We start from the raw sequence: 25594 nt of genomic DNA, 5'->3' as shown, positions 1-25594 counted from the left end.
ATTATAAAAGAGAAGAGTTGGATGTTATTTAATCTCATTTTAATGAAAATAGCAGCAATAAATCAAATTATGAGTAAATGTACTCAGACTTACACTAGTATGAGAGGGAAGCTTCCTTTCATAAACTTTGGAGAGACTGTGTTCTGGATCCTCATCCTCAAGTGAAACCTTTCTCTCTATGTTTTATATATTCCTGCTGACATTGTGTCTCAATACGCTCTCTTGACTTAAGTTTATTGTCATTGCATGAGCAGCACAAGAATGCAGAGATTCCAGTTACATCGTCATTCATGAGCTGCAGAGAAAATGGAAGGGAAAGATAGAGAACTGAAAACAACATGTATATTGTCTGGATTTTCTGTGCATTTGCCTTTCAAATTTTGTTCATTAACAGCACAAACTGATGCAGCAAAACTGAAAAATTGGTCTGCAAATATGTAGGCTACTTGATCATGGTAAGCATAACTAGGCTACGTAAGCTAATAACATTATTAAATATGCTTAAGTAAAATAACAGATCTATAATAAATGTATTGTTTTGTAATAATAATAGTAAAAAATGTATTCCAGAAATTTAGTCCAGTCCTGGCAAACTTATATAAGAGAGAGAGAGATAAGCTACTATTCTTCTTTTAAATGACTTGTTTAAATGGTGGAAACTAGTTTATTAGAAATAAAAAATATAAGTTAGGGTTAGGTGTCAGTGATGGATATGCTTATATTGGATAGCATCCTCAATGTCGGATTAATTTAGCAAGGTGATCTAAGGTGAAGGTGAACATCACGATAACAACTAAGGGGTGAGTGGAACTTGTTTACAGGACCTGCTGTGGTCACATTTATGCCACAGTCATTTTGTAAACAGGTTATTCGGTCCTTGATGGCATCGGAGGTGTTATATTCGCTTGTTGGACAGATCACAATTTTTGCAATGCAATAAGACCCCCCTCTCGATCTGTTATGCTCTTGAGATGCCATTTTGCTGGAGCTGTAGCCTATCATGCCAGTGACGTCATGGACCATTGAAGCTCAATTGGCTGCGCCCTAGTAACAAAACAACAAACTAACATCACTGTTTTCCCCCCTTGTAACTACTTCAGCAGTTTTAAGTGTCCTACCACAAACACAAATACTACCACCTTTACTTCCTATTTAGTTTCAGTTCCTCTTTAACCGGCGTCAGACTTGCACATCCGTCATGCTTGTAGTGGTAATCATCCTTCCCTCACGCGTGAAAATGACCCATCCATCCATCCATCCATCCATCCATCTTCTTCCGCTTATCCGGGGCCGGGTCGCGGGGGCAGCAGTCTAAGCAGGGATGCCCAGACTTCCCTCTCCCTAGACACTTCCTCCAGCTCTACCGGGGGGACACCGAGGCGTTCCCAGGCCAGCCGGGAGACATAGTCCCTCCAGCGTGTCCTAGGTCTTCCCCGGGGTCTCCTCCCGGTGGGACATGCCCGGAACACCTTCCCGGGAAGGCGTCCAGGAGGCATCCGGAAAAGATGCCCGAGCCACCTCAGCTGGCCCCTCTCGATGTGGAGGAGCAGTGGCTCTACTCTGAGCTCCTCCCGAGTGAATGAGCTTCTCACCCTATCTCTAAGGGATCACCCAGCCACCCTGCGGAGAAAGCTCATTTCGGCCGCCTGTATCCGGGATCTTGTCCTTTCGGTCATGACCCACAGCTCATGACCATAGGTGAGAGTAGGAACGTAGATTGACCGGTAAATCGGTAAACCTTCTTCACCATGACAGAAGCTGCACCGATCCGTCTGTCAAACTCCCGTTCCATCCTTCCCTCACTCGTGAACAAGACCCAAGATATTTGAACTCCTCCACTTGAGGCAGGAACTCTCCACCAACCTGAAGCGGGCAAACCACCCTTTTCCGACTGAGAACCATGGCCTCGGATTTGGAGGTGCTGATTCTCATCCCAGCCGCTTCACACTCGACTGCAAACCGTCCCAGTGCATGCTGAAGGTCCTGGTCTGATGGGGCCAACACGAAAACATCATCCGCAAAGAGCAGAGATGAAATTGTGTGGTCCCCAAACCTGACCCCCTCCGGCCCCTGGCTGCGCCTAGAAATTCTGTCCATAAAAGTTATGAACAGAACCGGCGACAAAGGGCAGCCCTGCCGGAGTCCAACATGCACCGGGAACAAGTCTGACTTACTGCCGGCAATGCGAACCAAGCTCCTGCTCCGGTCGTACAGGGACCGGGTAGCCCTTAGCAAAGGGCCCCGAACCCCATACTCCCAGAGCACCCTCCACAAGATGCCACGAGGGACACAGTCGAATGCCTTCTCCAAATCCACAAAGCACATGTGGATTGGTTGGGCAAACTCCCATGAACCCTCCAGCACCCTGTAGAGGGTATAGAGCTGGTCCAGTGTTCCACGACCAGGACGAAAACCACACTGTTCCTCCTGAATCCGAGGTTCTACTATCGGCCGGATTCTCCTCTCCAGTACCCTGGAATAGACTTTCCCGGGGAGGCTGAGAAGTGTGATCCCCCTATAGTTGGAGCACACCCTCCGGTCCCCCTTCTTAAAAAGAGGGACCACCACCCCGGTCTGCCAGTCCAAAGGCACTGTCCCCGACCGCCACGCGATGCTGCAGAGGCGTGTCAGCCAAGACAGCCCCACAACATCCAGAGACTTGAGGTACTCAGGGCGGATCTCATCCACCCCCGGTGCCTAGCCACCAAGGAGTTTCTTGACTACCTCGGTGACTTCAGCTTGGGTGATGGAAGAGTAAGTCTCCGAGCCCTCAGCCTCTGCTTCCTCAATGGAAGACGTGACGGCGGGATTGAGGAGATCCTCGAAGTATTCCTTCCACCGTCCGGTGATATCCCCAGTCGAGGTCAACAGCTGCCCACCTCCACTGTAAACAGCGTTGGTAGGGCACTGCTTCCCCCTCCTGAGGCGCCGGACGGTTTGCCAGAATCTCTTCGATGCCGACCGATAGTCCTTCTCCATGGCCTCACCGAACTCCTCCCAGGCCCGAGTTTTTGCCTCCCCAACCACCCGGGCTGCAGTCCGCTTGGCCCGTCGGTACCCGTCAGCTGCCTCAGGAGTCCCACAAGCCAGCCAGGCCCGACAGGACTCCTTCTTCAGCTTGACGGCATCCCTTACTTCCGGTGTCCACCACCGGGTTCGGGGATTGCCGCCTCGACAGGCACCGGAGACCTTACGGCCACAGCTCCGAGTGGCCGTGTTGACAATGGAGGTGGAGAACATGGTCCACTCGGACTCAATATCTCCAGACTCCCTCGGGATCTGGACGAAGCTCTGTCGGAGGTGGGAGTTGAAGATCTCTCTGACAGGGGATTCGGCCAAACGTTCCCAACAGACCCTCACAGTACGTTTGGGTCTGCCGAGTCTGTCCAGCTTCCTCCCCCGCCATCGGATCCAACTCACCACCAGGTGGTGATCAGTTGACAGCTCCGCCCCTCTCTTCACCCGAGTGTCCAAGACATACGGCCGGAGGTCAGATGAAACAACCACAAAGTCGATCATCGACCTCCGGCCTAGGGTGTCCTGGTGCCATGTGCACTGATGGACACCCTTATGCTTGAACATGGTGTTTGTTATGGACAAGCTGTAAATAGCACAGAAGTCCAATAACAGAACACCACTCGGGTTCAGATCAGGGGGGGGGGGCGTTCCTCCCAGTCACACCCCTCCAGGTGTCCTGTCGCTGCCCACGTGGGCGTTGAAGTCCCCCAGTAGAACAACGGAGTCCCCAGTCTGAGCACTTTCCAGCACCCCTCCCAGAGACTCCAAGAAGGCCAGGTACTCTGCACTGCCGTTTGGCAGGGAAGCGACCCTCTCGTTCACCGGGGTGAACTCCAACACATGGCGGCTGAGCTGGGGGGCTATAAGCAAACCCACACCAGCCCGCCGCCTCTCACCATGGGCAACTCCAGAGTGGTGAAGAGTCCATCCTCTCTCGAGGAGTGTGGTTCCAGAGCCCAAGCCGTGCGTAGAGGTGATCCCAACTATCTCTAGTCGGAATCTCTGAACCTCACGCACAATCTCAGGCTCCTTCCCCGCCAGAGAGGTAACGTTCCATGTCCCTAGAGCTAGATTCCGCGTCCAGGGATCGGGTTGTCTAGGCCCCCGCCTTCGACTGCCGCCCGATCCACTTAGCACCAGCCCCTAACGGTCCCTCCTGCAGGTGGTGGGTCCACGGGAGGGTGGCCCCACGTCGCTCCTTCGGGCTGAGCCCGGCCGGACCCCATGGGGAGAGGCCCGACCACCAGGAGCTCGCATACGAGCCCCAACCCCGGGCCTGGCTCCAGGGTGGGGCCCCGGCTGCGCCATGCCGGGCGACGTCACGGTCCTCGAATTTATAGGCATCATAAGGGTTTTTGAACCGCAGTCTGACCCGTCACCTAGGACCTGTTTGCCTTGGGAGACCCTACCAGGGGCATATAGCCCCAGACAACATAGCTCCTAGGGTCGTCCGGGTACTCAAACCCCTCCACCACGATAAGGTGGCAGTTCAAGGAGGGGAAAAAAAAAAAGACCCAATTAGCCCTAAAATTATACTTTGTTTTGTCCAGGAAGCTTATATCATTTCATTTTTTATAATATTTTGTATTTTGCTAATGCAAGTTTTAATTTTTAAAAAAAATTTTTTACCTTTAAATTGCTATATTTTAACAATAAATAATATAGGCTAATTTAAGCACATTCTTTTAACTTAGATTCAAAATAACTCTCCAAAACATGCCTAACTAGCTCAACTCAGCTCAAAATATCTCACATTGGGTCACTTTGGGTGTCTCTGCTTACCTCTTGTGGAGCTAAATACATATATATAATATATGACTCTTGCCACTAGATGGCCTTATAGCTCTATATGGAGCAAATTAGCTGTTCCATCTGGGTCCTAAAGTCAGTTCTTGAGTTTATCTATTCAGTATACATTCAGATACACATGTAGACATTATCAACATTTTTGGTAAAATTTTTGAATTTTTAGTTTTAATTTTGAGCAATTTTTAGGTTTTTCTAACCTGCTTCAGCACACCTGCATATGATTTTCAAGCGATCCTGAAGCAGAGATTGTCTATAAAGGCCTTGTCTCATTCCCTGCTTACCACCAAAGCTGGAACATTAGCTTTAGCTTTAGCCATTACGCTTATTTGGCTAAAGGTTGCAGGCTTGCCTTCTAGTGGCTTTGCCTGAAGAGCTTGATTAGCCTGTTCAGGTGTGTTTGATTAAGGGTTGGGCAAAACTCTGCAGGACAGTGGGACCCCAGGATCAGGGTTGAAGACCTCTGTTATATACCATTCATTCAACCATTTCACTTAAAAAAGACAGCTTCATTCAGGAAGAAACTAGGAACTTTGAACATCATCTTACAAGGTAAACAGACAACTAGCAGTGTGTCATTCAGGTAATGCTGAATCTGACAGCAGTAATGTGAAATCCCCTTAAAGTCGGGATGAAATAGAAGTTGTTGTCTTTTCTTTCCTATTGTGATGTGTATCCGAGTAAAACGGCTTCTCAAACAAGAAAAAATGTTGGCCGGGATCATGGCGGGCTTGATTTTGTCCATCGGGAATTGATTGGATCGAATTGATTGTTGTTTGCTTTTGCTGTGATCTTATGTGAGTGACAGGATGTCCTGCCCATCAGGGTCATGGGCGACCAAGGCAATGTTCTGCTGGGAAACCTTGGGTTCTGGCATTCATGTGGATGTTACTTTGACACGTACCACCCACCGAAAGATTCTTGCAGACCACATACATGACAATGGTGTTCCCTGATTGCAGTGGCCTCTTTCAGCAGGATAATGCACCCTGGCACACTGCAAAAATTTGTCAGGAATGGTTTGAAGAAAATGACAAAGAGCTCAAGGTGCTGCACTGGCCTCCAAATTCCCCAAATCTCACTCAGGTTGAGAATCTGTGGGATGTGCCGGACCAACAATTATGATCCATGGAGGCTCCACATGAACATGAGAAGATTTCCACATCAAAGAAAGAAGAGGCACTGAGCCACACCTAACTATTGCCATGGACCAATGATAATTCAATTGTGTTTATCAGCCGGAACAAACTTTTCCTGAAAGTTCGCTTTGGCAAGCTGTTTCAAACTACCAAAGACCACAGACTAGAGTACAATAAAGCAGTTCTCATATACACTGCAGTATGTGGACAAGAACTTGGATATTTACTCTGAATTCCTTGGATTTTACAGTGCTCCCAACAGCAGCAAAGAGACCCAGTTCAGGTGCATCAAAGATGTATTTCTCAGAATGAACATGCCAATTGAGCGTCTCCATGGATATTGTTTAGATGGAGCTTATAACATGTCAGGACAGTTCTCGGGTGTTAATACATGGCTTAAAAAAAACATTCCCAGAGTCCATCTTCATCCACTGTGCCAACCATTTACTTGACCTAGTTCTTCAGGAGGTTTTGCATGAGGTGAGTCTTATCGCAGATTAAATTAACTTTGTTCAAGGTGTAGCTGTATCTGTGAATCAGCAAAATGCAAGGATCTCTATGAGTTCATGTTTGGCTGCGATGAGAAAGTTACCTTACTGGACATATGTCCAACAAGATGGTGCATCCAAACAATAGCTATGGGTAAACATAAAGAATTTATGTTACACCCTGACCGTGCCGTATGCGGCGTATGCTTTAGTCCATTCGCTTAGATCGTTAAAATCTGATGACATGGTTACGCACAACCATGACGCAAAAAAGACTGACCCACCTTGCTCTGATGCATGTTCATGGAGATATATAAGACAGTTTGGACATTGATTCCCTCATGCAGGACTTCATCAGCGTCAACCAGGAGAGAAATGCCACATTCGGAGATGTACATGCAAGTAAGGTAAGACAATTATATATTTCTTGATTGGAAATATATTTATTGTGGCTGATAGGTCCATGAGTTGATTTTATGTGCTGTCACCCTGCAGCCTGCAGTTGTGTTTGGAGATTGTGCTTTGATTACAGGCCTACATATTACCTGTGTTTATGTGATTGTTTAATTAATAACCTTTTGACAACACCGGTGTAACCGATAACACAGCATATTTTACAAGAAAAGATGATGCTTTGTCAATGATGCTCTAGACCTGTAGCACTTATTTTGTATCTTTAACATTAGATCTTTCCTTTTCTTGGAAGGAAAGAAAAGTAGCGGCTAACAGACAGAAGACAAACGGCTAGTAGTGACAGCAGCAGCAATCCACCTGTCACTCAAGTGGCCACACCCTTAATTATGTAGAACTTTAAGGCTTAATATAATTTAAATGGATGAGTTATAAAACAATTCACCCCACTCACAGTTGTCATGAAGGGCAAAATTAGATATATAGACCAAAACCACTTTTTGCACCAGGCTGTAAACATATTTTTTTCTGCTGTAAAGTTGGGCATTTTAACATGGGGAATATATGAGATTGACTCTCTTTTGGAGCTTGTCTCTAGCGGCCAGTCGATAAATTGCAGTTTAAGTCACTTCCGTGTTGGTTTCAAGAGAGAGACCGGCAGGTTGGCGCTTGGTTGTAACAAATAAATGAAAGGTCTTTGGATTTTCCCCTCACTTCAAAACGAATGCTTAGTTAAAGCTATAAAACATAGACAAATTCACTTCTATTAAAAAAAGAAATGCCACTTTTATAAAAAAAAAAATCTCTTGCGCTTTTGCTTCTGGCATCTTCCTGTCAATCATTGCGTATCACTCTTGTCACACGACTCCTGCGGCTCTGCGCTGCTTCTCTTGCTCTGTGCCATGCCCATTAAGACAATAAGATTTATACTTCTGCATCGAACTCACGCCATAGCCACATTGTAGGCTGTGTGTACCATGTCTAGCCTATGGCATAGCCTGATGTGCACCTCTCCAAAAATGTAACAACGTGTCAATTCTACTTGGACCGCAACCACTGTAATTGGTTTGCTAGAACCCCTCCCTCAGGTCAAAAATGTTTTTTTTTAATAAGCAACAAAAGTCACTGTCTATTTGCCGCCATCACTGCTGCTGCTTCTCCAACAACATACACAACAAGCTGCTTCTTCTTTGGCTTTTGCCTTGATACTGTGGGTTACACCATCAACATGCCCATGGACAATGCCTACAAGTGGTCTGCATGTGTAATTGCACGTCAACACGGACAACAATGCAGAAGTATAAATGAAAACCGACCCGTAGCCTACGGCGTAGGTCCAATGCAGAAGTATATATCAGCCTTTATGCACCCCCCACCTCAGCACCCCTGCTCAAAATACGTTCCCACGGCTATAGGTGGAGCCTGGATCCAGACAACACCCTCCAAACCCACACAAGACACCACATGAGTGTCACCAAACTAAGAACAAGACCAACCCATATGACCGGAGCCTGACATTACAACTGTGCATGCAGCACTATATGAAAGAATTACAGTGTAGCAATTGTACATCATTTGCAGGCATGTTCCAAATCATTAGCAATTTGTTAAAAAGAATGTTAAATTGCTCTTATGATGTGACTAGATGATGTGGATTAAAGAAAATAGTCCAACGCCGTGGTACAACGAGCACACTCGGGCCCTTAAGAGAGCAGCCAGAAAAATGGAGCGCAACTGGAAGAAACAAAACTAGAGGTATTTCGCATTTCATGGAAAGAGAGCTCGATTGCATACAGAGAGGCCTTAAAAGCTGCTAGATCTGCTTATTTTTCAACCCCATTAGAAGAAAATAAACAAAACCCTAGGTATTTATTTGAAACAGTGGGTAAACTAATGAAAAATAAAGCTTCAAGCCCAGAAGTTTCCAAGCAGCACAGCAGTAATGACTTTATGAAGTTCTTCACTTATAAGATTGATAATATCAGGGAGAAAATTATAACTATGCAACCGTCTACTACAGTATCGCATCAGGCAGTGCATTGTAGTCTCCCGGAGGAAAAATTAAATTCATTCATTGCTATAGAAGAGGAAGAATTTGCTCAACTCGTTAAATCATCTAAATCGACAACATGTATGTTAGACCGACTAAGCTACTGAAAGAGATGCTCCAGAGGTCAGTACTAGGACCGTTGATTTTCACTCTGTACATGCTACCCTTGGTAGATATCATAGGAAGCATGGCATTAGTTTTCACTGTTATGCTGATGATACTCAGCTCTATATTTCTTCACGCCCTGACAAAACTTACCAATTCACAAAATTAACGGAATGCATAGCTGATATATAAAAATTGGATGACTAGTAATTTCCAACTACTTAATTCTGAAAAAACAGAGATTCTAATTTTTGGACAAAAAACTTCCTCACATAATAACCTAGAATACTGTCTAACACTCAATGGCTGCTCTGTCAAGTCTTCGTCGTCGTTTAGGAACCTGGGTGTGCTCTTTGATATCAATCTTTCATTTGGAAGTCACATGTCTAGTATCTGTAAAACCGCATTTTTCCATCTTAAAAATATATTTAAAATACGTCTTATGCTCTCATTGACAAATGTGGAACAATTAGTTAATGTGTTCATGACATCAAGGCTACATTATTGTAATGCTATTATGGGTGGTTGCCCTGCACACTTAAAAAACAAATTACAGCTGGTCCAAAATGCAGCAGCTCGAGTTCTTACTAGAACCAGGAAGTATGACCATATTAGTCCTGTTCTGTCAACACTGCATTGGCTCCCTATTAAACATTGTATACATTTTAAAATATTGCTGATTACTTACAAAGCACTAAATGGTTTAGCTCCGCAGTACTTGAGCGAGCTCTTAACGCATTATAGTCCTTCACTTCTATTGCAATCTCAAAATTCTGGCCAGTTGATAATACCTAGAATATCAAAATCGACTGCTGGCGGTAGATCCTTTTCCTATTTAGCACCAAAACTCTGGAACAGTCTTCCTAACATTGTCTGGGAAGCAGACACACTCTGTCAGTTCAAATCTAGACTAAAAACACATCTCTTTGACCTAGCATTCACATAACACATTATAGACTTCTATAATTCAATATTAGGCTGCATAGTTTAGGTCAGCCGGAACCGGGCACACTTCCCATAAATCCTGATGTACTCGTTACATCATAAGAAGAATGGCATCTACGCTAATATTAGTCTCTCTGTTTATCCCGAGGTTAGCTGCAGTCTGCCGGATCCAGGCTGTATCCAGATCTGATGAAGGATCTGCGCCTGGACACAACGACAACACAGTCCTGAAGTGTCAACTATTCACTCCCCAGTGAAGGCCTCCTTCCCTTCTCTTTACCTCTGTACAGATAAAGCGTTGTCGGGATGATTCCGGTTTGCATGGCTACACGGAAGCGATAGAAATTCTGTATTATAAATTTTAAGGCCAGACAAGTAGTTTGTTGAGGGTTGGTTTGTAGGGAAGGATTACACGCCTGCGCACATATATTCAAATGCGCACATATATTCAAATGCGCATACCTGAACTCGTAATACACATGTGCACGACATCAGCGTTCTCACGGGTTCGTGTTTTTGAAGTTTGCGCAGAAAGAACTTAAGAGTTTTCTGTTAAAACGGTGTCGTGTTAGCGGCCCCTAAGTTAGTAACCAATGATCGTTGCGACTGAAGTGAATCAATCAAAACTAACTTTAGCTGGACAATAACTTTATTCTTGAGCTACTGTAAAGCCAAAACAATCTCTGTTACTTTAATTTCCTATTATCAATGAAAAGCCGCTTTGGAACAATCTACATTGTTAAAAGCGCTATATAAATGAAGATGACTTGACTTGACCTGACTTGGAGGTTGGACAATAATTTTGAGAATTTCAATTGTGTTCTGAGAAATTTACCAAAGCAACTGAGAAAAACGGTAATGTGATCAAATATAAAAACATGCTTAAAGGTATAGTTCACCCAATGAAAATTTTGTCATTATTTACTCACCCTCAATTAGTTCCAAACCTGTGTGAGTTTTTTTCTCCTGTATAATTGAGATATTGTGAAGAATGTCAGTAACCAAACAGTTGATAGTTTTTATTTCCCTACTATGGAAGTAAATGGGGCCCATCAATTGTTTGATTACAACACTAAGACATTTATACAGGTTTAGAACAACTTGAGGGTGAGAAAATGATGACAGAACTTTCTTTTTTGGGCGTACTATCCCTTTAAGTTTATTAATAAAGTGGTGATGGCAATAAGGGCATTAGATGTTGAAAAAAAGTGTGGTCAGAGTGAGTTTGACTTTGACTTCCTCTGCTTGAGGTGGGAAGGTTATTTTTGTCTTCCTGTCTTTTGCTTCAGAGCTGCAGTAGATTCACCTTAATGTGTGGAGAGAAGCAGAATCATATTGAGGTGTTTTAATCAAGAACAACATGAAGATCATTCAGCTTCAGCTCTGTGAGTTTATTATATGATATGGCTATATATACAGGCTTTGTAAACTTATTCAAATTAAATAAAAAAAATGTATGTTATGCGTCAGGGTTTTATGTGGGTAATCTAACTTTTTTTAACTTATTTTTTATCTTATAGATGTTTTAATCTGTTGTCGAGCTGCAGTCTCAGATCAACTCACTGATTTGGGATCAAATGTGACCATAAACTGTGATCTTGATGAAAATGAGGTTTATTGGATTTTACTGAAAACACCAGATCCTCCAACAGTGATTCTACGGTCAACCTCACCATCAACATCTCCTTTTTACTTTAATAAAACATTCAGAAAGAAATATTCAGTGCAGTTTAAACATCGTCTGGTTATTAATAATGTGACTGCTGATGAATTAGGAGTTTATTACTGTATGAAAACAGGCACTCCTCCAAAACTCAGCAACAGCACCAGACTGCACTTCACCGGTGAGTTCATTTACTTTTTCAGTGATCAAAACATACTGATGATCACTGCTTACATACATACTTGCCATTATACATTTTTAGACATTTTTTACATAATTATATTAATAAATAACAATTTATTATCATAATTCTCAGTGCTTTAAATCTTTAGTTTTTTACTGTAAGAGACTGGACACTTTCTTTACAGAATCAACTCAACTAACTGAGAGTCACAATCATACAATTGAGTGTCACAATCATACAGTGGTGGAGTTTATTGATCAGAATCAGACACAATGGCAGATTATTACCATCATATCTGGTCTTATGAACGGGCTTCTGATCATTGTGCTGATCGGTGAGATATTTTCAGCCATTTGTTAAAATATTCATATCATGCTTTTCTCCATAGGCAGCTGAAGTTAAATTAAATATGTAAATATTATTTATTTAGGCTTTTGAATATTTCATTATTATTAAGAAAGAATAATGCAACCTGAATTCACTGTTCCATTTTTAGGACTGGTAAAGGTTTTTGTTGTTGGAAACAGAAGGTCCACAGAAGAATCACAACTCAACACTGATCTACAGCAATCGCAAGTTATTGAAGAGCACGACTTACAAGTAAGAATAAACTTAAAAAATATGTGAACCCATCCTTATGACACTTTCTCTACAATTCTTATTTCTGTCTTGATAATTATTAAGGATTCCTGCTGACCTGTTTTTCCAACATGTTCTATTTATGCCATTTTGGTCAACTGTAGCTGAAATTGCTGATATTTCTCTTTCAGTACGCCACCATGGATTTTTCCAAGCTGCGGAGAAATATTCGGCCCAGCCAAATCAACAGCACATATGCAGCTCTAAACCTGCCGAAGTCATGAACACACGAGTATGACTGATCTTTTATCTATATTGTTCACTTTGTTCACTCTGAAACTTCTAAAAATAATTTTAGATAAGGGGGTGTGAAACTAGGGTCGGAGGAAAAGTTCAGAAAATAATTCTAAAAAAGAAAACAAATAAAATCAAAATCAACTAAATTGAATATTATTATTAATATTTAATTCTGCTTTCTAGACTGCTTGGAAGTCATGAGAATGATCACAATTATTTCATTGAATTTACAGCTATAGTTTTATATTTTTCCTTATGTGTACTGTACATACAACAAAACTGTAATAATGTGTAGATTGGTGGAATCAAATTGCTTGAAAACCCCTGTTGCAGATGAAAGGAGTGTTTAGGGACTTTTATGTATACTAGTTGGTCTATTTCTCTTTGTCAGTTGGAAGACTTTTGGGTAACGCTTTATTTTAAGGTGATGTAGTTAAACATTACTATGTGTATTTACTATAGTAATAACCCTAAACCAAACCGTAATGGTATAGCTCTTTTTCTAGCATACTTTGATCTCAGTATGGAGTGTGTGCACATTATTCATTATTTTTATAAAGCCTGCTTGGTTTCCATGCTTTTGAAATGTTGTGGCTTGTCAACCTACTTTTCTTTAACTCAGCACTCAGGTTTTTTTTTCTTCTCTTTCTTTCTTTCTTTTTCTTCTTTGTGAAACAAAATGAGAATGTGAAGAGTCCGTCTGTTTTTTTTTTTGTTTTTTTTGTTTTTTTAATGCATTTTATATTGAGAAAATGTCTGAGTATATTTGGGTATTCAAATAATAAGAAGAAATGTGCTCGCAAATGAATGGCAGAAATATTTTCTCGATTTTCTCATAAAATTTTTTAATTTTTGTGATAATTTACTCACTCTCAAGTTATTCCAAACCTGTATGAGTTTCTTTCTTCAGCTGAACATTTTGAAAAATGTCGGTAACCAGACAGTTGACGGTAGCCATTGACTTTCATAGTATTATTATTTTTTTCCTACTATATAAGTCAATGGCTACCGACAACTTTTTGGTTACCGACATAAACAAAATATCTTCTTTTTGTGTTCAGCAGAAGAAAGAAACTATATTGGTTATATTGGTTTGGAAAAACTTGAGGGTGAATAAATGATGACAGAATTTCCATTTTTGGGTGAACTATCCATTTAAATGTACTTATTTTTGGCTCATGCTCAAAATATTGATATGACTGCCTTTAACACTTTCCATTCTTATATCTACATGAACTTTAAAATTAGTTTCACAATATATAAATAATATATAATTAATATAAAATAATATTTAAATCCCATGTGAAAACTTTAGGAAACGTTTAGGAAAACACCTTTATTCTCAGAACACATGCAGTCCAGCCTTTCAGTTATAACCTACCTTTATTATAAAGCTGCTTCATTTTGAATAAATATATATTTTTTGTGTATGTTTTTGTGTGTTTGAGAATGTAAACAGCATTTTACTTTAATAACAAAGACAAGTTAATGAAATTTCAATGTCATATTAAATAATTTCCATATTGATATTCATATTGATTGGCGTTTATGACTTTATGAAGTGAACACAGACATATATTAAGCACCATTTCCAGATTCATTGTAAATCAATATTAAACTTAAAAAAAGAGAAAAAAGTAGCCTAAACTGGTTTATTGGAAATGGACTGGCATAACCCATAGTATTATGTATAACAAAATGTTTGTATACAGAACAGTACTATGTAATATATATATATATATTGCAATTTGTTAAGTAAAAAAGTAACACACTGCAGTGGTGTTTTTAACTGAACTTAATTGAAGTGCTAAACCAAAACCATAAACATGTTCCACCCGCTTGGGCACAGCCAATGACTCTCACCTTTGTCTAGAGTGGAGGTTTTACTGTTAACCAAGTGCAGTGTTTTTCCAAAACCTTTAAGTTTATGTATCTCTGTTCTCACGGTTGTCTAAACCTCAAGTGCAAACAGAGCAGCATTGCAGCATGCCTGCTTTGTTTGTTTACTTGGTCTACACATTTAGTGCCCACTTACTTGCCAAGTGTGTTAACACATAAAGCATATTTACAACACTTATACCGAAGTTTATATTGCTGTGAATGTCCAGGAAACTGAATCTGTCAAAGCCATTTCACATGAATCTAAGGTATTTCTCAAAGGCTTCAACCAATGAAATAAATCCTCACACAAAAATGCTACTAGAAGTGCTGAAACTATGTGAAAAAAGCAAGTGAACATAAAATGAACATTCACAATGCAGTCTGTGAATATGAGGCCTATTGCAAACAGACAAGCAGGGTGATACTAACAGAGACATCTCGCCGTGCTGCTGACCAATCAAGTTTGAGGATCAGAACTAATAGCTGTTATTTGAATATTTAACAAATATTTCAGGCATAACATTTTATTCAACTTAGAATTCTGGTCAATTTTAGAACTTCTGCACAGATATATTTTTAGTCCGAAGGTGTAACGCATTGAACAATTCAGCGTGTGAAAGCTTCTTTCAACTGTTTTCTGTTGCAGCCTACACCCTGTGTGAGAGTTACCAGTGATAAAAATAGCCTAAAGATTTCAGTGGCAATGTGGATTGATGTCATTGGCAGATATGGTCCTCTGCAAATTCAAACAAGAGCCAATCAAAAGCTTTACTAAACAGCCTTTAAATGGCAGGAGGCATCATGCACATCAAAAACAGGCAAATCCAAAAATGTATAGACCTATTATTCAACATATCCTAGCTTTTTACAGAAAATATTTAGTTAACCTTTTCATAAGTTACAGTTATTTAATTACACTTTTTTTTTTCTCAGTAACTGATTACAGTAATTAATTTTGTAAATAAATTACATAACTCTTTTACATGTAACTAGTTACTCTTGAACACTGGTTATATGGTAGGGGGCGCTATTACGCATATTCCAGTACAGAATCTCCGGATCAAAACACAGGTGAAGAAGTAGAAGAAAAAGGTGATATAAAATTGCTTACACAAATGTAAAATAACACAATCATTAACATTAAACAGCAAATACATCAAAACGGCCTAATGTTACTGAATGAAATGTCGACCCAGGACGAGGTACAGGACTGTGAACCTTTGGGGGTGTTGATGGACTCAATCTACTCCATCTGTGTTTTGATCATCATTCTGAATATAATAGTCTTTGATATAAAAAAGTGATTTTCTCAGCTTTTTATTTAAAATGTTGCTTTTTTTTAATGAAAGTTGCCTACATATGCAAACAAAAATTTGAATCGGATATAAAATGTAGGGTTAATAAACAAAAACTTTCAAAATATGCAATCGGACTGGATTCATTATTAGCATTAATGAAATTTAGTGCATGTAAACAGACCGACTGCATACCTATATGGATGGTGAATTTTTATTGAATTTTAATATTTTTCAATTTAATTCAATAAATGAGGCAGCTTTGGCATTACCTTAGGCCTGACCTGGCTGCCTTTCCACATCATTAATATGGTGTGTGTGTGTGTGTGTGTGTGTGTGTGTGTGTGTGTGTGTGTGTGTGTGTGTGTGTGTGTGTGTGTGTGTGTGTGTGTGTGTGTGTGTGTGTGTGTGTGTGTGTGTGTGCACGCAACTCAACTAAAACAAAAGAGAGAAGAAGAAAAAAACAGAAACCATGGGATTAATCTTTTCTTGTTGAAAATTTAGAAACGAAATATTTTCATGATAATATTTTTCCAAATATTTTTATATATAGGCCTATATATATATATATATATATATATTTTTTTTTACAAAGTAAAAATGGGTGCCTTACAAGAGGATCATCATATCTGAGGGTCTATGGCTTTGTTCACATTTGATCATGTTTGGTTGAGACTTTTTTTGCACAGGTGGCTGGGTTTTCCCCCCAGAAGATTCACATGCAAAAGCCAAGACTGAACTTCACTGAACACACAGAGAAATATGATTTATTTGTTTGTTCATTGCGTGTATAACATAACTAATTTAGTATCTAAACAAGTTTAGTAACTACATTATCCTCTTCCACGCAGACTAGATCAAATCTGGTCATCTTTCTGGGCCTTCACCTCCACTGTCACCTTCATCAGCAGTAACATAAACTCTGGTATTATAGAGTTTGATTTTGGATCTTGACAGTTTTAGTCTGCTATACATAAGGACAAGTGCACTTAATTGAATTTACAGTGCCACTTACAGTGTGCTTGTGCTATATTTTGTTAAATAATGCAAATAATTTTTTTTAAGTGTGGCTTAGGTGTCCAAATATATGTTAGGTCAGAGTATTTCAAAGATTTGCTTCAGGTGTTTATCCAGTAGAGGGCGCCACACAACAGTGAGACAACCACATTTAGAAAGAGGCTCCTTACTATAGTAGAGAGGTAGAAAGGTTTGATTTGACAATGAAAAGTCTTAATATCTTAATATTTTAGGAAATATTACTGGATTACATGGCAAAAAAATACTGTATGTTTAACATACAAGGTGGCAAAGAGCACATCTGCAGCTTACCTTGAGGGATATGTGCATAGAAGTGAATGTGATTATAGGACAGGTTTCCTCTATCAACATCCTTGTTGGTCCTGCAACAACATCCCTATATCTAGCACTCAGATTTCAAGGCTGGGTTAGAGTTATAAGCTTGTACAGCATTGCTTATAACGCATGGTAATTTCCCTCAAATTTTAGGAGTAGGTTATGATTCGGGTTTAGTGTACAAGTAGGGTTCAGGTGAACTGAAATATTTTTGACTGAAATGTTGTTCCTGGGCCAGTAAACAGCCAATGTTGATCCAGTTTTGAACGCATATAAAGCTGTTTAGTCTTTTTCTCTCTCCCCCATTTTTTAGTAGTAAGGACATTTTGGACCTCACAAGCACTAGCGGCCTTTGCTAATTGCTATGTTTCACCTGAGTCACTTGAAATGGACTTGAAATGCAATAGAAGGGGCCTTCACTTCACACAAACCAGAGTTGGAAATTAATGGGAGGGTGAAAATACCACCAAAAGTATTGAAAATGCCCCCCAAAAATAAGGATATGGGGTAAAAAAAGAAAAAAAAGAAAGTCCTGTGTGTGTTCTTGTTTTTTGTTTCTAACATATGATATAGCTAGTTCCATTGCATACAGGGTTTTTTTTTTAAGAGTCAAACCCAAAGAAAGCATTTTGATCCCCCCCCTGGTGGCTAACTGCAGTATTACATGCAGAAGGAGCGATCTTAAACGTGAGCCAATCAAAAAAAAAAAAAAATACACAAAAAAAAAAATGTCATTTCGGGTAGTATCACACAGACGTATGTTCAAGTGTTAGTTTTTCCAATAAGTTTGGTTTTAGATAGCCTAGTTATTTGATGCCATAATACATGGTGTAACTTCATGATTGACAGCTGTGCTTGCGATTGAGTTTGAGAGGGAGTATTGATCCCACGGCTCCACCTCATTATAACTACTGCGCAGACTCGGGCTCCAATTTACTTAATCAGAAATTACCATTTCTGGAATAATTTGGCCTTTTTTTCTTTTCTTTTTTTACAGTGGAAGGAAGTGGAGACACGTCGTCATGGTTCCGAAAACGAAAAAAAGGTCATACAGGATTACAACAAAAGGGTGAGCAAATAGTAGCCTACTGAATTTTAAATGATTATATTGTGTAACATGGACTTCAAAAGTTTAGATCTCAATTGGGTATGTTTGTGCATAATCAATCATTACTGTAGGTAAGACCTGGCATTGTTATTTTTGTTATTTGCTAAATTATATAAATGTGTTGCTTTCCCAATTCCTCTTTCTTGCCTCATGAGAAGCAGAAGTAGTAGGTCATCTGTATATTTTTTGGTTTGTTTTTTGTTTTATGAATGGGATTTTGTCAGTTGATTTATTGATCATTATTCAAATAAATTGTCAAGATTCATTAGTTGAGTAAATTAATACATGTATCTATTCTCTTTAATAATATGAAGACCTCCGATGCAAAAGCCTGTAAAAGCCACTTATGTCAAACATGAGATAATAATATTGAGTGAATGCTCTCTGTATACGTTCATAAAATACAAACTCACTAAATCCCAGCCTCAGCCCATTCAGAAACCATTCAGAAACCTATAAGATCTTATGTAGCTCCGCCCCTTTACAGCGCTGCGCTCGTTGTCTTTTGACTTCCGGTCTGTATTTTCACAGCGATCTTTTGTATTTATGAATGAACGGCTCGTTTTAAAGTCTTCCCGGTCTACTGTCATTTGTTATGACATCTGCTTTAAACATTACAATCTCATGATAACTTTAGTTAACGTTACATTAATTAAATCCACTTAAAAAGCAAATTAGCCTACTCCTGGACAGCAATGCCATAGAAATATACAGAGCGACCGCAAAAACGGAAGTTCAAAGACAATATTCTAAAGATGGCGGCACCCTCGTTTCTCTGGCGCATAAGGTCTATAGGAGCCTGATACAAATGTTAATATTAAAGAAAAACGTTAGACTCACTTACAGGCTTTTGCATCTGAAGTCTTCATATATTGAATGCTGCATCATTATCCTGTACATGCTAAACTTTTATCTAAATATGTTCCAATTTGGCAGTAAATGTCAGTGAAGTGAAGCGTCTTCACACATCTTACCCTACTGGTCACTGTAAGACTAGCAAAATCAAACAATCTAAAACTATCCGGGACACAAAGACGGTAATACAAAATGCTAATAACAAATAAATCAAAATAATAGTTACATCAGATAAACCATGCAGATAAACCTGATAATCATTAATTAACCGATTCATGTTTAATGTCAATGATGCTTAAAAGGTTTCTGTTTTAATTCTAGTTTAAATAAAGCATTTGACATCAAAAACACAGCAGGCCAAACACAAATATGAGCAACAGACGGTCATTGCTAATAAGTATGACATTATTTGTACAAATAGCGTTTCATTCAGAATTCATCAAACTTACCTGGTCATTATAGTTACAGCCAACTGGGGCTAATTCATATAAGGCCAACATAGAACCCTTCCACAAACCCATAGTGCTCATAAATCAAGCTCGTATCTTCTGCGTTTTATTTGACTATTTTGCATATCAATATTTCTGCCATGTGTATTACGGATGTTATCGTGACGTCAACAGACATGCGCAGATATTCGTTAATCTTTCCCAAATTTACAGTATATTCAAGACTCTTGATCTTCTACTGCATTTTCACCATTAATAATATCGAACATGTTTCTGATCTCATTCATTGTATCTCCATTCATCTGCCTGTCATGTCTGGACTTTAATTCATCAATAAAAGACATGACAAAAGCTTCCCGTTTCATTGGTTAGATAACAAAATATTGCTAGTTTCACTGAAAAATAACCAAGTAATGTACATAATAATAAAAAAAAATAAGCTGAGCTGGTCTTTTCAGCAGGTTGCTATAGTCACCCTTATGTTTATTGTGATGTTTGATCCTATGAGTGAAATGAACAGCAGTGAAGGAATTGAGTAAATGTACTCAGACTTACATGAGAATGAGAGGGAAGTGTCATTTCTTAAACTCCTCTAGGAAAAGGTTGTGTTCTGGATCCTGATCCTCAAGTGAAACATTTCTGCTTCACAGTTCCTCTCTCTTGTTTTTATCCTGACAGACTAAACAAGTTCTGAGAGACTGAGGCTGATATTCTCTGATGATAGGATGGGAGGAGAAAGAGACTGATGGGAGGAGAAACACAAATAGACAGGATTGTTGTCAAACTAGATAAGAGGGTGAGTGAGTAGGCAAGTATGTTGTGTCACCAGTAACATCCTCATTCTGACCTAGAGAAACTGGAAGAGAGAGAAAGCAAAAGTCTCAAACTCACAGACTTTCCAAACTGGTTTGTCATGACAGGACCTCACAGACCTGCAGCCAGATTTGCATTTATCTTTACATTTCCTTTTGTATTGTATGTATTATAGCATTTTGTAGTGTGTTTTTGTAGTATATGGACAAAATGCTTTTTGATATTGTCATCATAATGTTTCTGAATCACACACAGGCATTCAGTTTGATTGTTTTTCAGTATTTTGACCTGATGCCTGATGTGTTTCATTGTCTAGTAACGAGTGGTGTTGATGTGGAAACTCTGAGCTCCAGGGTGTTTGTCATTTACACACACAAAGAGCCCCATGTGTGTAGGCTATGATATTATGGTGCTGAGATACAGCTGGGCCCTTAGAGGCCAATAAAGGCCCTAAAAGAGCCCCAGTGAACTGTCTCAAAACACACAACTGTTTTGGCGTTTTTGCACAGTTACCAGTCCTGAAATTTGAAATTCTTGAAAGCTTGTTTTTTTTTCTTACCATTGAAATGTGTTCATTTTCTCTATATAATTAAAAAAATACTACAAAAGAAAAGTTAAAAGGTTAGTTCACACAAAAAGGAAAATGTACTCAGCATTACCCTCATGCCTTCCCCAATGTATATGACTTTCTTTCTTCAGATAAACACAAATTAAATATTTTAGGAAAATAAAAATGCCAGTTGAAGCTTAATAAAACTACACACATCAGTCGTGACGGCAATCCATACAACCATCAATGTCTACTGAAGTGAAAAGATAGGTGTGTTGAAGAAAAATACTAATAATTTAAACACTTTTAACTCACTTTTTAAATCACTTGACATATGCATAAGTATGTTGGGAAGTCCGTGTGAGAAGTACCAGAAGTTTATGATCATCTTAAGATCATCTTCAAATGACAGGCTAAACAAAATTCTCAAGACTTACTGTAACGCTTTATCAATACATTGAACACTTCAAATGTCCCAGTGAACATTTAAGATATTAAATATGTAAAAAAAAAAAAGAAAAAAATTCAATCGAGGTCACTTGCTTCTTCCATACTCGGTTAATTTGAATATGCATTACTGTGAAAAAGTTAGTCATGTTCGAACCAAATAAAAATAATGTTTTTGTGCTAACATTTTAAGAACATTATTAAAGTTAAAACAAATGTTTTATTAATTTTACTGGACAATGTTTATTCACAGCTTTAAGAGAACCTTGCAGGAACATTAGCTAGCATTCTGAGAATGTGTTCTGAGAATGTGTGTGTGTGTGTGTGTGTGTGTGTGTGTGTGTGTGTGTGTGTGTGTGTGTGTGTGTGTGTGTGTGTGTGCTGTGTTAGTTTTTACCTGCTTTCATTCATAAACCCTCTGTTATTTTCTGTCTGTCTGAGTTTCATTCGTCTTTGAATCCGTGTTTGTCTAAACCAACATAACACGACAAGAAACCAGAAAACATAAAAGTCACACGAGCAGAGAGACACGTCGTCCCTCACACTCATATCTGCTTATCCATTTGTCTCTCTGTGATTATGGTTGTATCTGAACATCTCTTGACTTTCTTTCTGTTGAGGTTGTTGTTCAATGTTTATGAGACTAAACAAACCCACTGTCTTGTTGCTGTCTGCCTTAACACAAGCAAAACAAACATGAAAACACACACACACACACACACACACACACACACACACACACACAGATTGCTGCTAGTATACTCATAGATTCTCATCCAGTGCCACATTACTTCATTTTCTCTGCTAGCATAAAACTAGTTTTAAATTAAACATTTTTTATTATTATTTAGAATACCAGTCAATATGAATCAATTGGAAATACTTTTTGTGTTGATTTACACTTATTTTAATGCTTTTTATTAACAGAAATAATGTTGCCCTTTGTATAATAAATACTATAATGTGAACACTGATCTGACAGAAGCTCAAAACATATAACTCAATCATGAAGAATCATTGCTGTTGTGTCTGGATGTTTTGTATGATCAACATCTCACTGTTCATTTTTCAGCTTCAGAATGAGATCAGATTGAGATGAGACTTGTTTTGAGGTTGAAAAATGTCTTTGTTTTGCAACAATGGGCCCTATCAGGCGTCCAGCGCCACGTTGTTTTAAATAGCAAATGAGCCCCTTTGTGCGGCCATGGGCGTGCTGGTCTGAAAACGATGTGTGTTCAGGTATGTTCAGGTGTGTTCAGGTGCATTGTTGGCGCGTTGCTATTTTGAGGCAATTGAAATAGACTGCACCATTGACCAACAAAAACCTGATCTAAAGTCAATGGCGCAGTATTTATTTATTTTTGTTATTTAAAGGGCACATTATTAATGTGATTCTACAGGCTGGTCCACAACACTCATACACTCTGCTTATTACACACACAGGGATGCGCAACAGCACACAAACATGCCAAATATTAAAAATAAAAGGATTAAAATGTAAAGGATTAAAAGAATAATATTGTGCACACATAGCTATGGTGGAATCCGGCTTGTCCCGTAGATGTCCGTTTGCGCTCTGGAGACGTGTTCGTTTTTTCCCTTTGCAAATTCCGCCATGTAAATAGCAATCCGCCATGGTGCGAGCGCAACTGGCTTTTAAAGGGAATGGGAGATGAGACTCTGGTTTATTTCACGTTACGCCCAAAACACACCCATTACTCATTAAGAGAAAAAGGAACAACCCTGTATGCGCCGGGCACACCGACCATTTTTCCTGTCGTTAACCTAGCAAAAGTAGATTCGGACACGCCCTAAGTGCACTTGTGCCTTGTGCTTTAGACCGTGCACTTAAATTAAAATAGGGCCCTGTGTGTCCAACTGCATTGGAATGCAGTTCTACCAGTAAGACTCGGGAGAATAGATATTGTAACAATCAAGCATTTATTAGTGACCCAGCAAGCAATATACGCGATAAAGTATTTGTCCGTAACTCGCAATCCGGATTCAGCATTTCCTGCCTGAAGATGAAGGCAGGGGCGTAGCCGACCCCCCGTGAGGTATTGGAAGGGACCGTCCTGGTGGTGGTGGGGAGGTTGGACGGGAAGGGACCATCCTGCGGTGGTAGAGAAGATGGAGGGAAGAAGCTTTAGAATATGATTGGATAGATGAGAAGGTAATAAGTGACGCACAATTGAGTCTTCCCGGCAGAACTTACGCTAAAGCTTTCATTTCTCATGAAAAGTATTAGTACTATCCCAAACAAACAAAAATATGCTCTAAGAACATTTTGTTACACTTTATTTTAAGGTGTCATTGTTACAGTGTAATTATATATTTAAGTACTGAGTAATATTAAGTAACTACATGTTACTATAGGGTTAGGGTAGGATTAGGATTTGGTTGAGGGTTAGTTGCATGTAATTATGCATCATTTACTGTTATTACTATGGTAAGTACATGTAACATATGTAACAAGGACACTGTAAAATAAAGTGTTACCGAACATTTTGCTAAAGTTCCCATTCATGGCACTACAGACTTATGATTAGACCTCAGATGAGATCAGGGAATCAGGCCACTTCATGATGATTATATTACCATCAATAGTTAGCTATCATCACCCGATCACATTTTGTCTTAGCTTCCTTTGCCACGGTAAATGTGTTTTATAAACACACTGTAACAGCAGCAAGAGAAAACAAAACTAAAACAAAATCAAGGTTAAAAGCCCAACTAAAGGAAACACAAATCGCCATAATGGTGATAAATGAAGCTATTATTTTCAATAAAACATTAGCATTAGAGCTAAACCTCTGTTAATTCCAAATAAGAACTTTTGTAGATGTATGAGTGAAATAAAGTCGAATTGGTTAGTAATAAGCTGTTATGTTGTTTTTGGAGTTCATCTGTTCATCTTCTGCTGAGATTTTGAGAGATTTAATGTGTTATTTGATTTAAAGTTAATTTAATCTAAGGCTGTGGCTGGAAGTCAGGTGTAGTTGTTGTTATGTTTTTGCTCATCTCTTCTCTTTTATCTGTTCTTGTTTTTCCAAGCCTTCAGTGATTCTGCTTGTTAACAGGCTTGTTAAGGCTGAGATTACTTTATACAGTAAATAGTTTTTGTGGCCCAGATAAGGTACAGTTGTGCTTTATTTGCTTTGCGCTTGGCTGATATGCAGCATTCCTGTGGCATGATTGTGGTTCAGATCTGGCAAGTGGGAGCAGAGCTCCAAGTGCCATCATTCCACACGGTATGAGGGACAGATCTGGGTCGACACAATGTTGCTATCCGGGAGGATATCTATTCTTTTTGATAACAAAACAACATGTGATAACAAAAATACGTGACGAGCTGGTATCACGACTTGACAAGTGGAAAGTAGGAAATGTCCGATAGCATGTCAAGGCAGCATTAAACATTGGTTATGTGTGTGCACCACAGGTCCAAGACTATTTTCTCCTCATGGACAGTAAAGTGCACTGTAAAAAATGATCAAGATTTTAACGGTAAAAGACTGTAAAAATGCTACGGTGAAAAACTGTTAATTGGTTAAAAGAAAGTTTCAGTACTATATTCGGTGAATAACTGTAATAGATCTAACCATATATTTAATGTACAGTTTTTGGAAGTGAAAAAGAACAAGTCATTGTATATAATTAACAGTGAAAAAAAATGTAATTGACATTCCCTGTGTGACACTTCACATTTGATGTATTATTGTTGAAATAACTATGTTTCTTCATAGTTTTTTCTTATCATTTATGTATAGTAAGGTTTTATGTTACATTTCATGTTGTTAAATTAATGTTTATTGCATTTTTAAAATGTCATGTGTGTTACCATGATGGTGTTCAGTGTTTGTGTGAATGACACTGTGCAGCTTCTATGTATCAACTTTTTTGTGAAAGAACTGCTTGTGATGAGCTTTGTTTCACCATGTGTAGTCAGTGTATTAAAATGCTACAAAAGAGATATTAGTACTTCAGTAGGTCAGTAAATTAACATTATATCAGATAATGAAATACGGGTTTCTACTGTAAATTTAAGTTAAGTCTGTAAAACCTAAAATGTTGCTATTGTATTTTTTACAGTAAATTTCTGGCAACCACAGTTGCCGGTTTTTACAGTAAATTTAAAGTTCCCTTTCAAGGCGGTCA

The 25594-nt window shown here is 39.2% G+C and overlaps 1 protein-coding gene and 1 long non-coding RNA gene across 2 annotated transcripts in view; one reads left to right on the top strand and one right to left on the bottom strand.

Annotated features, from left to right (window-relative positions):
• LOC309475534 overlaps positions 1-20261 on the bottom strand; it is a 44501-nt gene extending 24240 nt beyond the window's left edge. Inside the window, exon 1 of the long non-coding RNA XR_014197697.1 lies at positions 20182-20261. This is a non-coding gene — a long non-coding RNA (uncharacterized lncRNA). The remainder of the gene's footprint in view (positions 1-20181) is intronic.
• On the top strand, positions 11409-14840 carry LOC309475531 (uncharacterized protein). The gene is made up of 4 exons (XM_082138376.1): positions 11409-11806; positions 11994-12143; positions 12306-12409; positions 12580-14840. Exons 1-4 carry the CDS (start codon positions 11752-11754, stop codon positions 12670-12672), a joined length of 402 nt encoding a protein of 133 aa, XP_081994502.1. The 5' UTR covers positions 11409-11751; the 3' UTR covers positions 12673-14840.
• Positions 20262-25594: the final 5333 nt, after the last annotated feature.

The sequence above is a fragment of the Leuciscus leuciscus genome (assembly GCF_965113295.1).
Source record: "Leuciscus leuciscus genome assembly, chromosome: 15".
NCBI lineage: Eukaryota > Metazoa > Chordata > Actinopteri > Cypriniformes > Leuciscidae > Leuciscus > Leuciscus leuciscus.
This window is presented reverse-complemented; position numbering and strand designations above follow the sequence as displayed.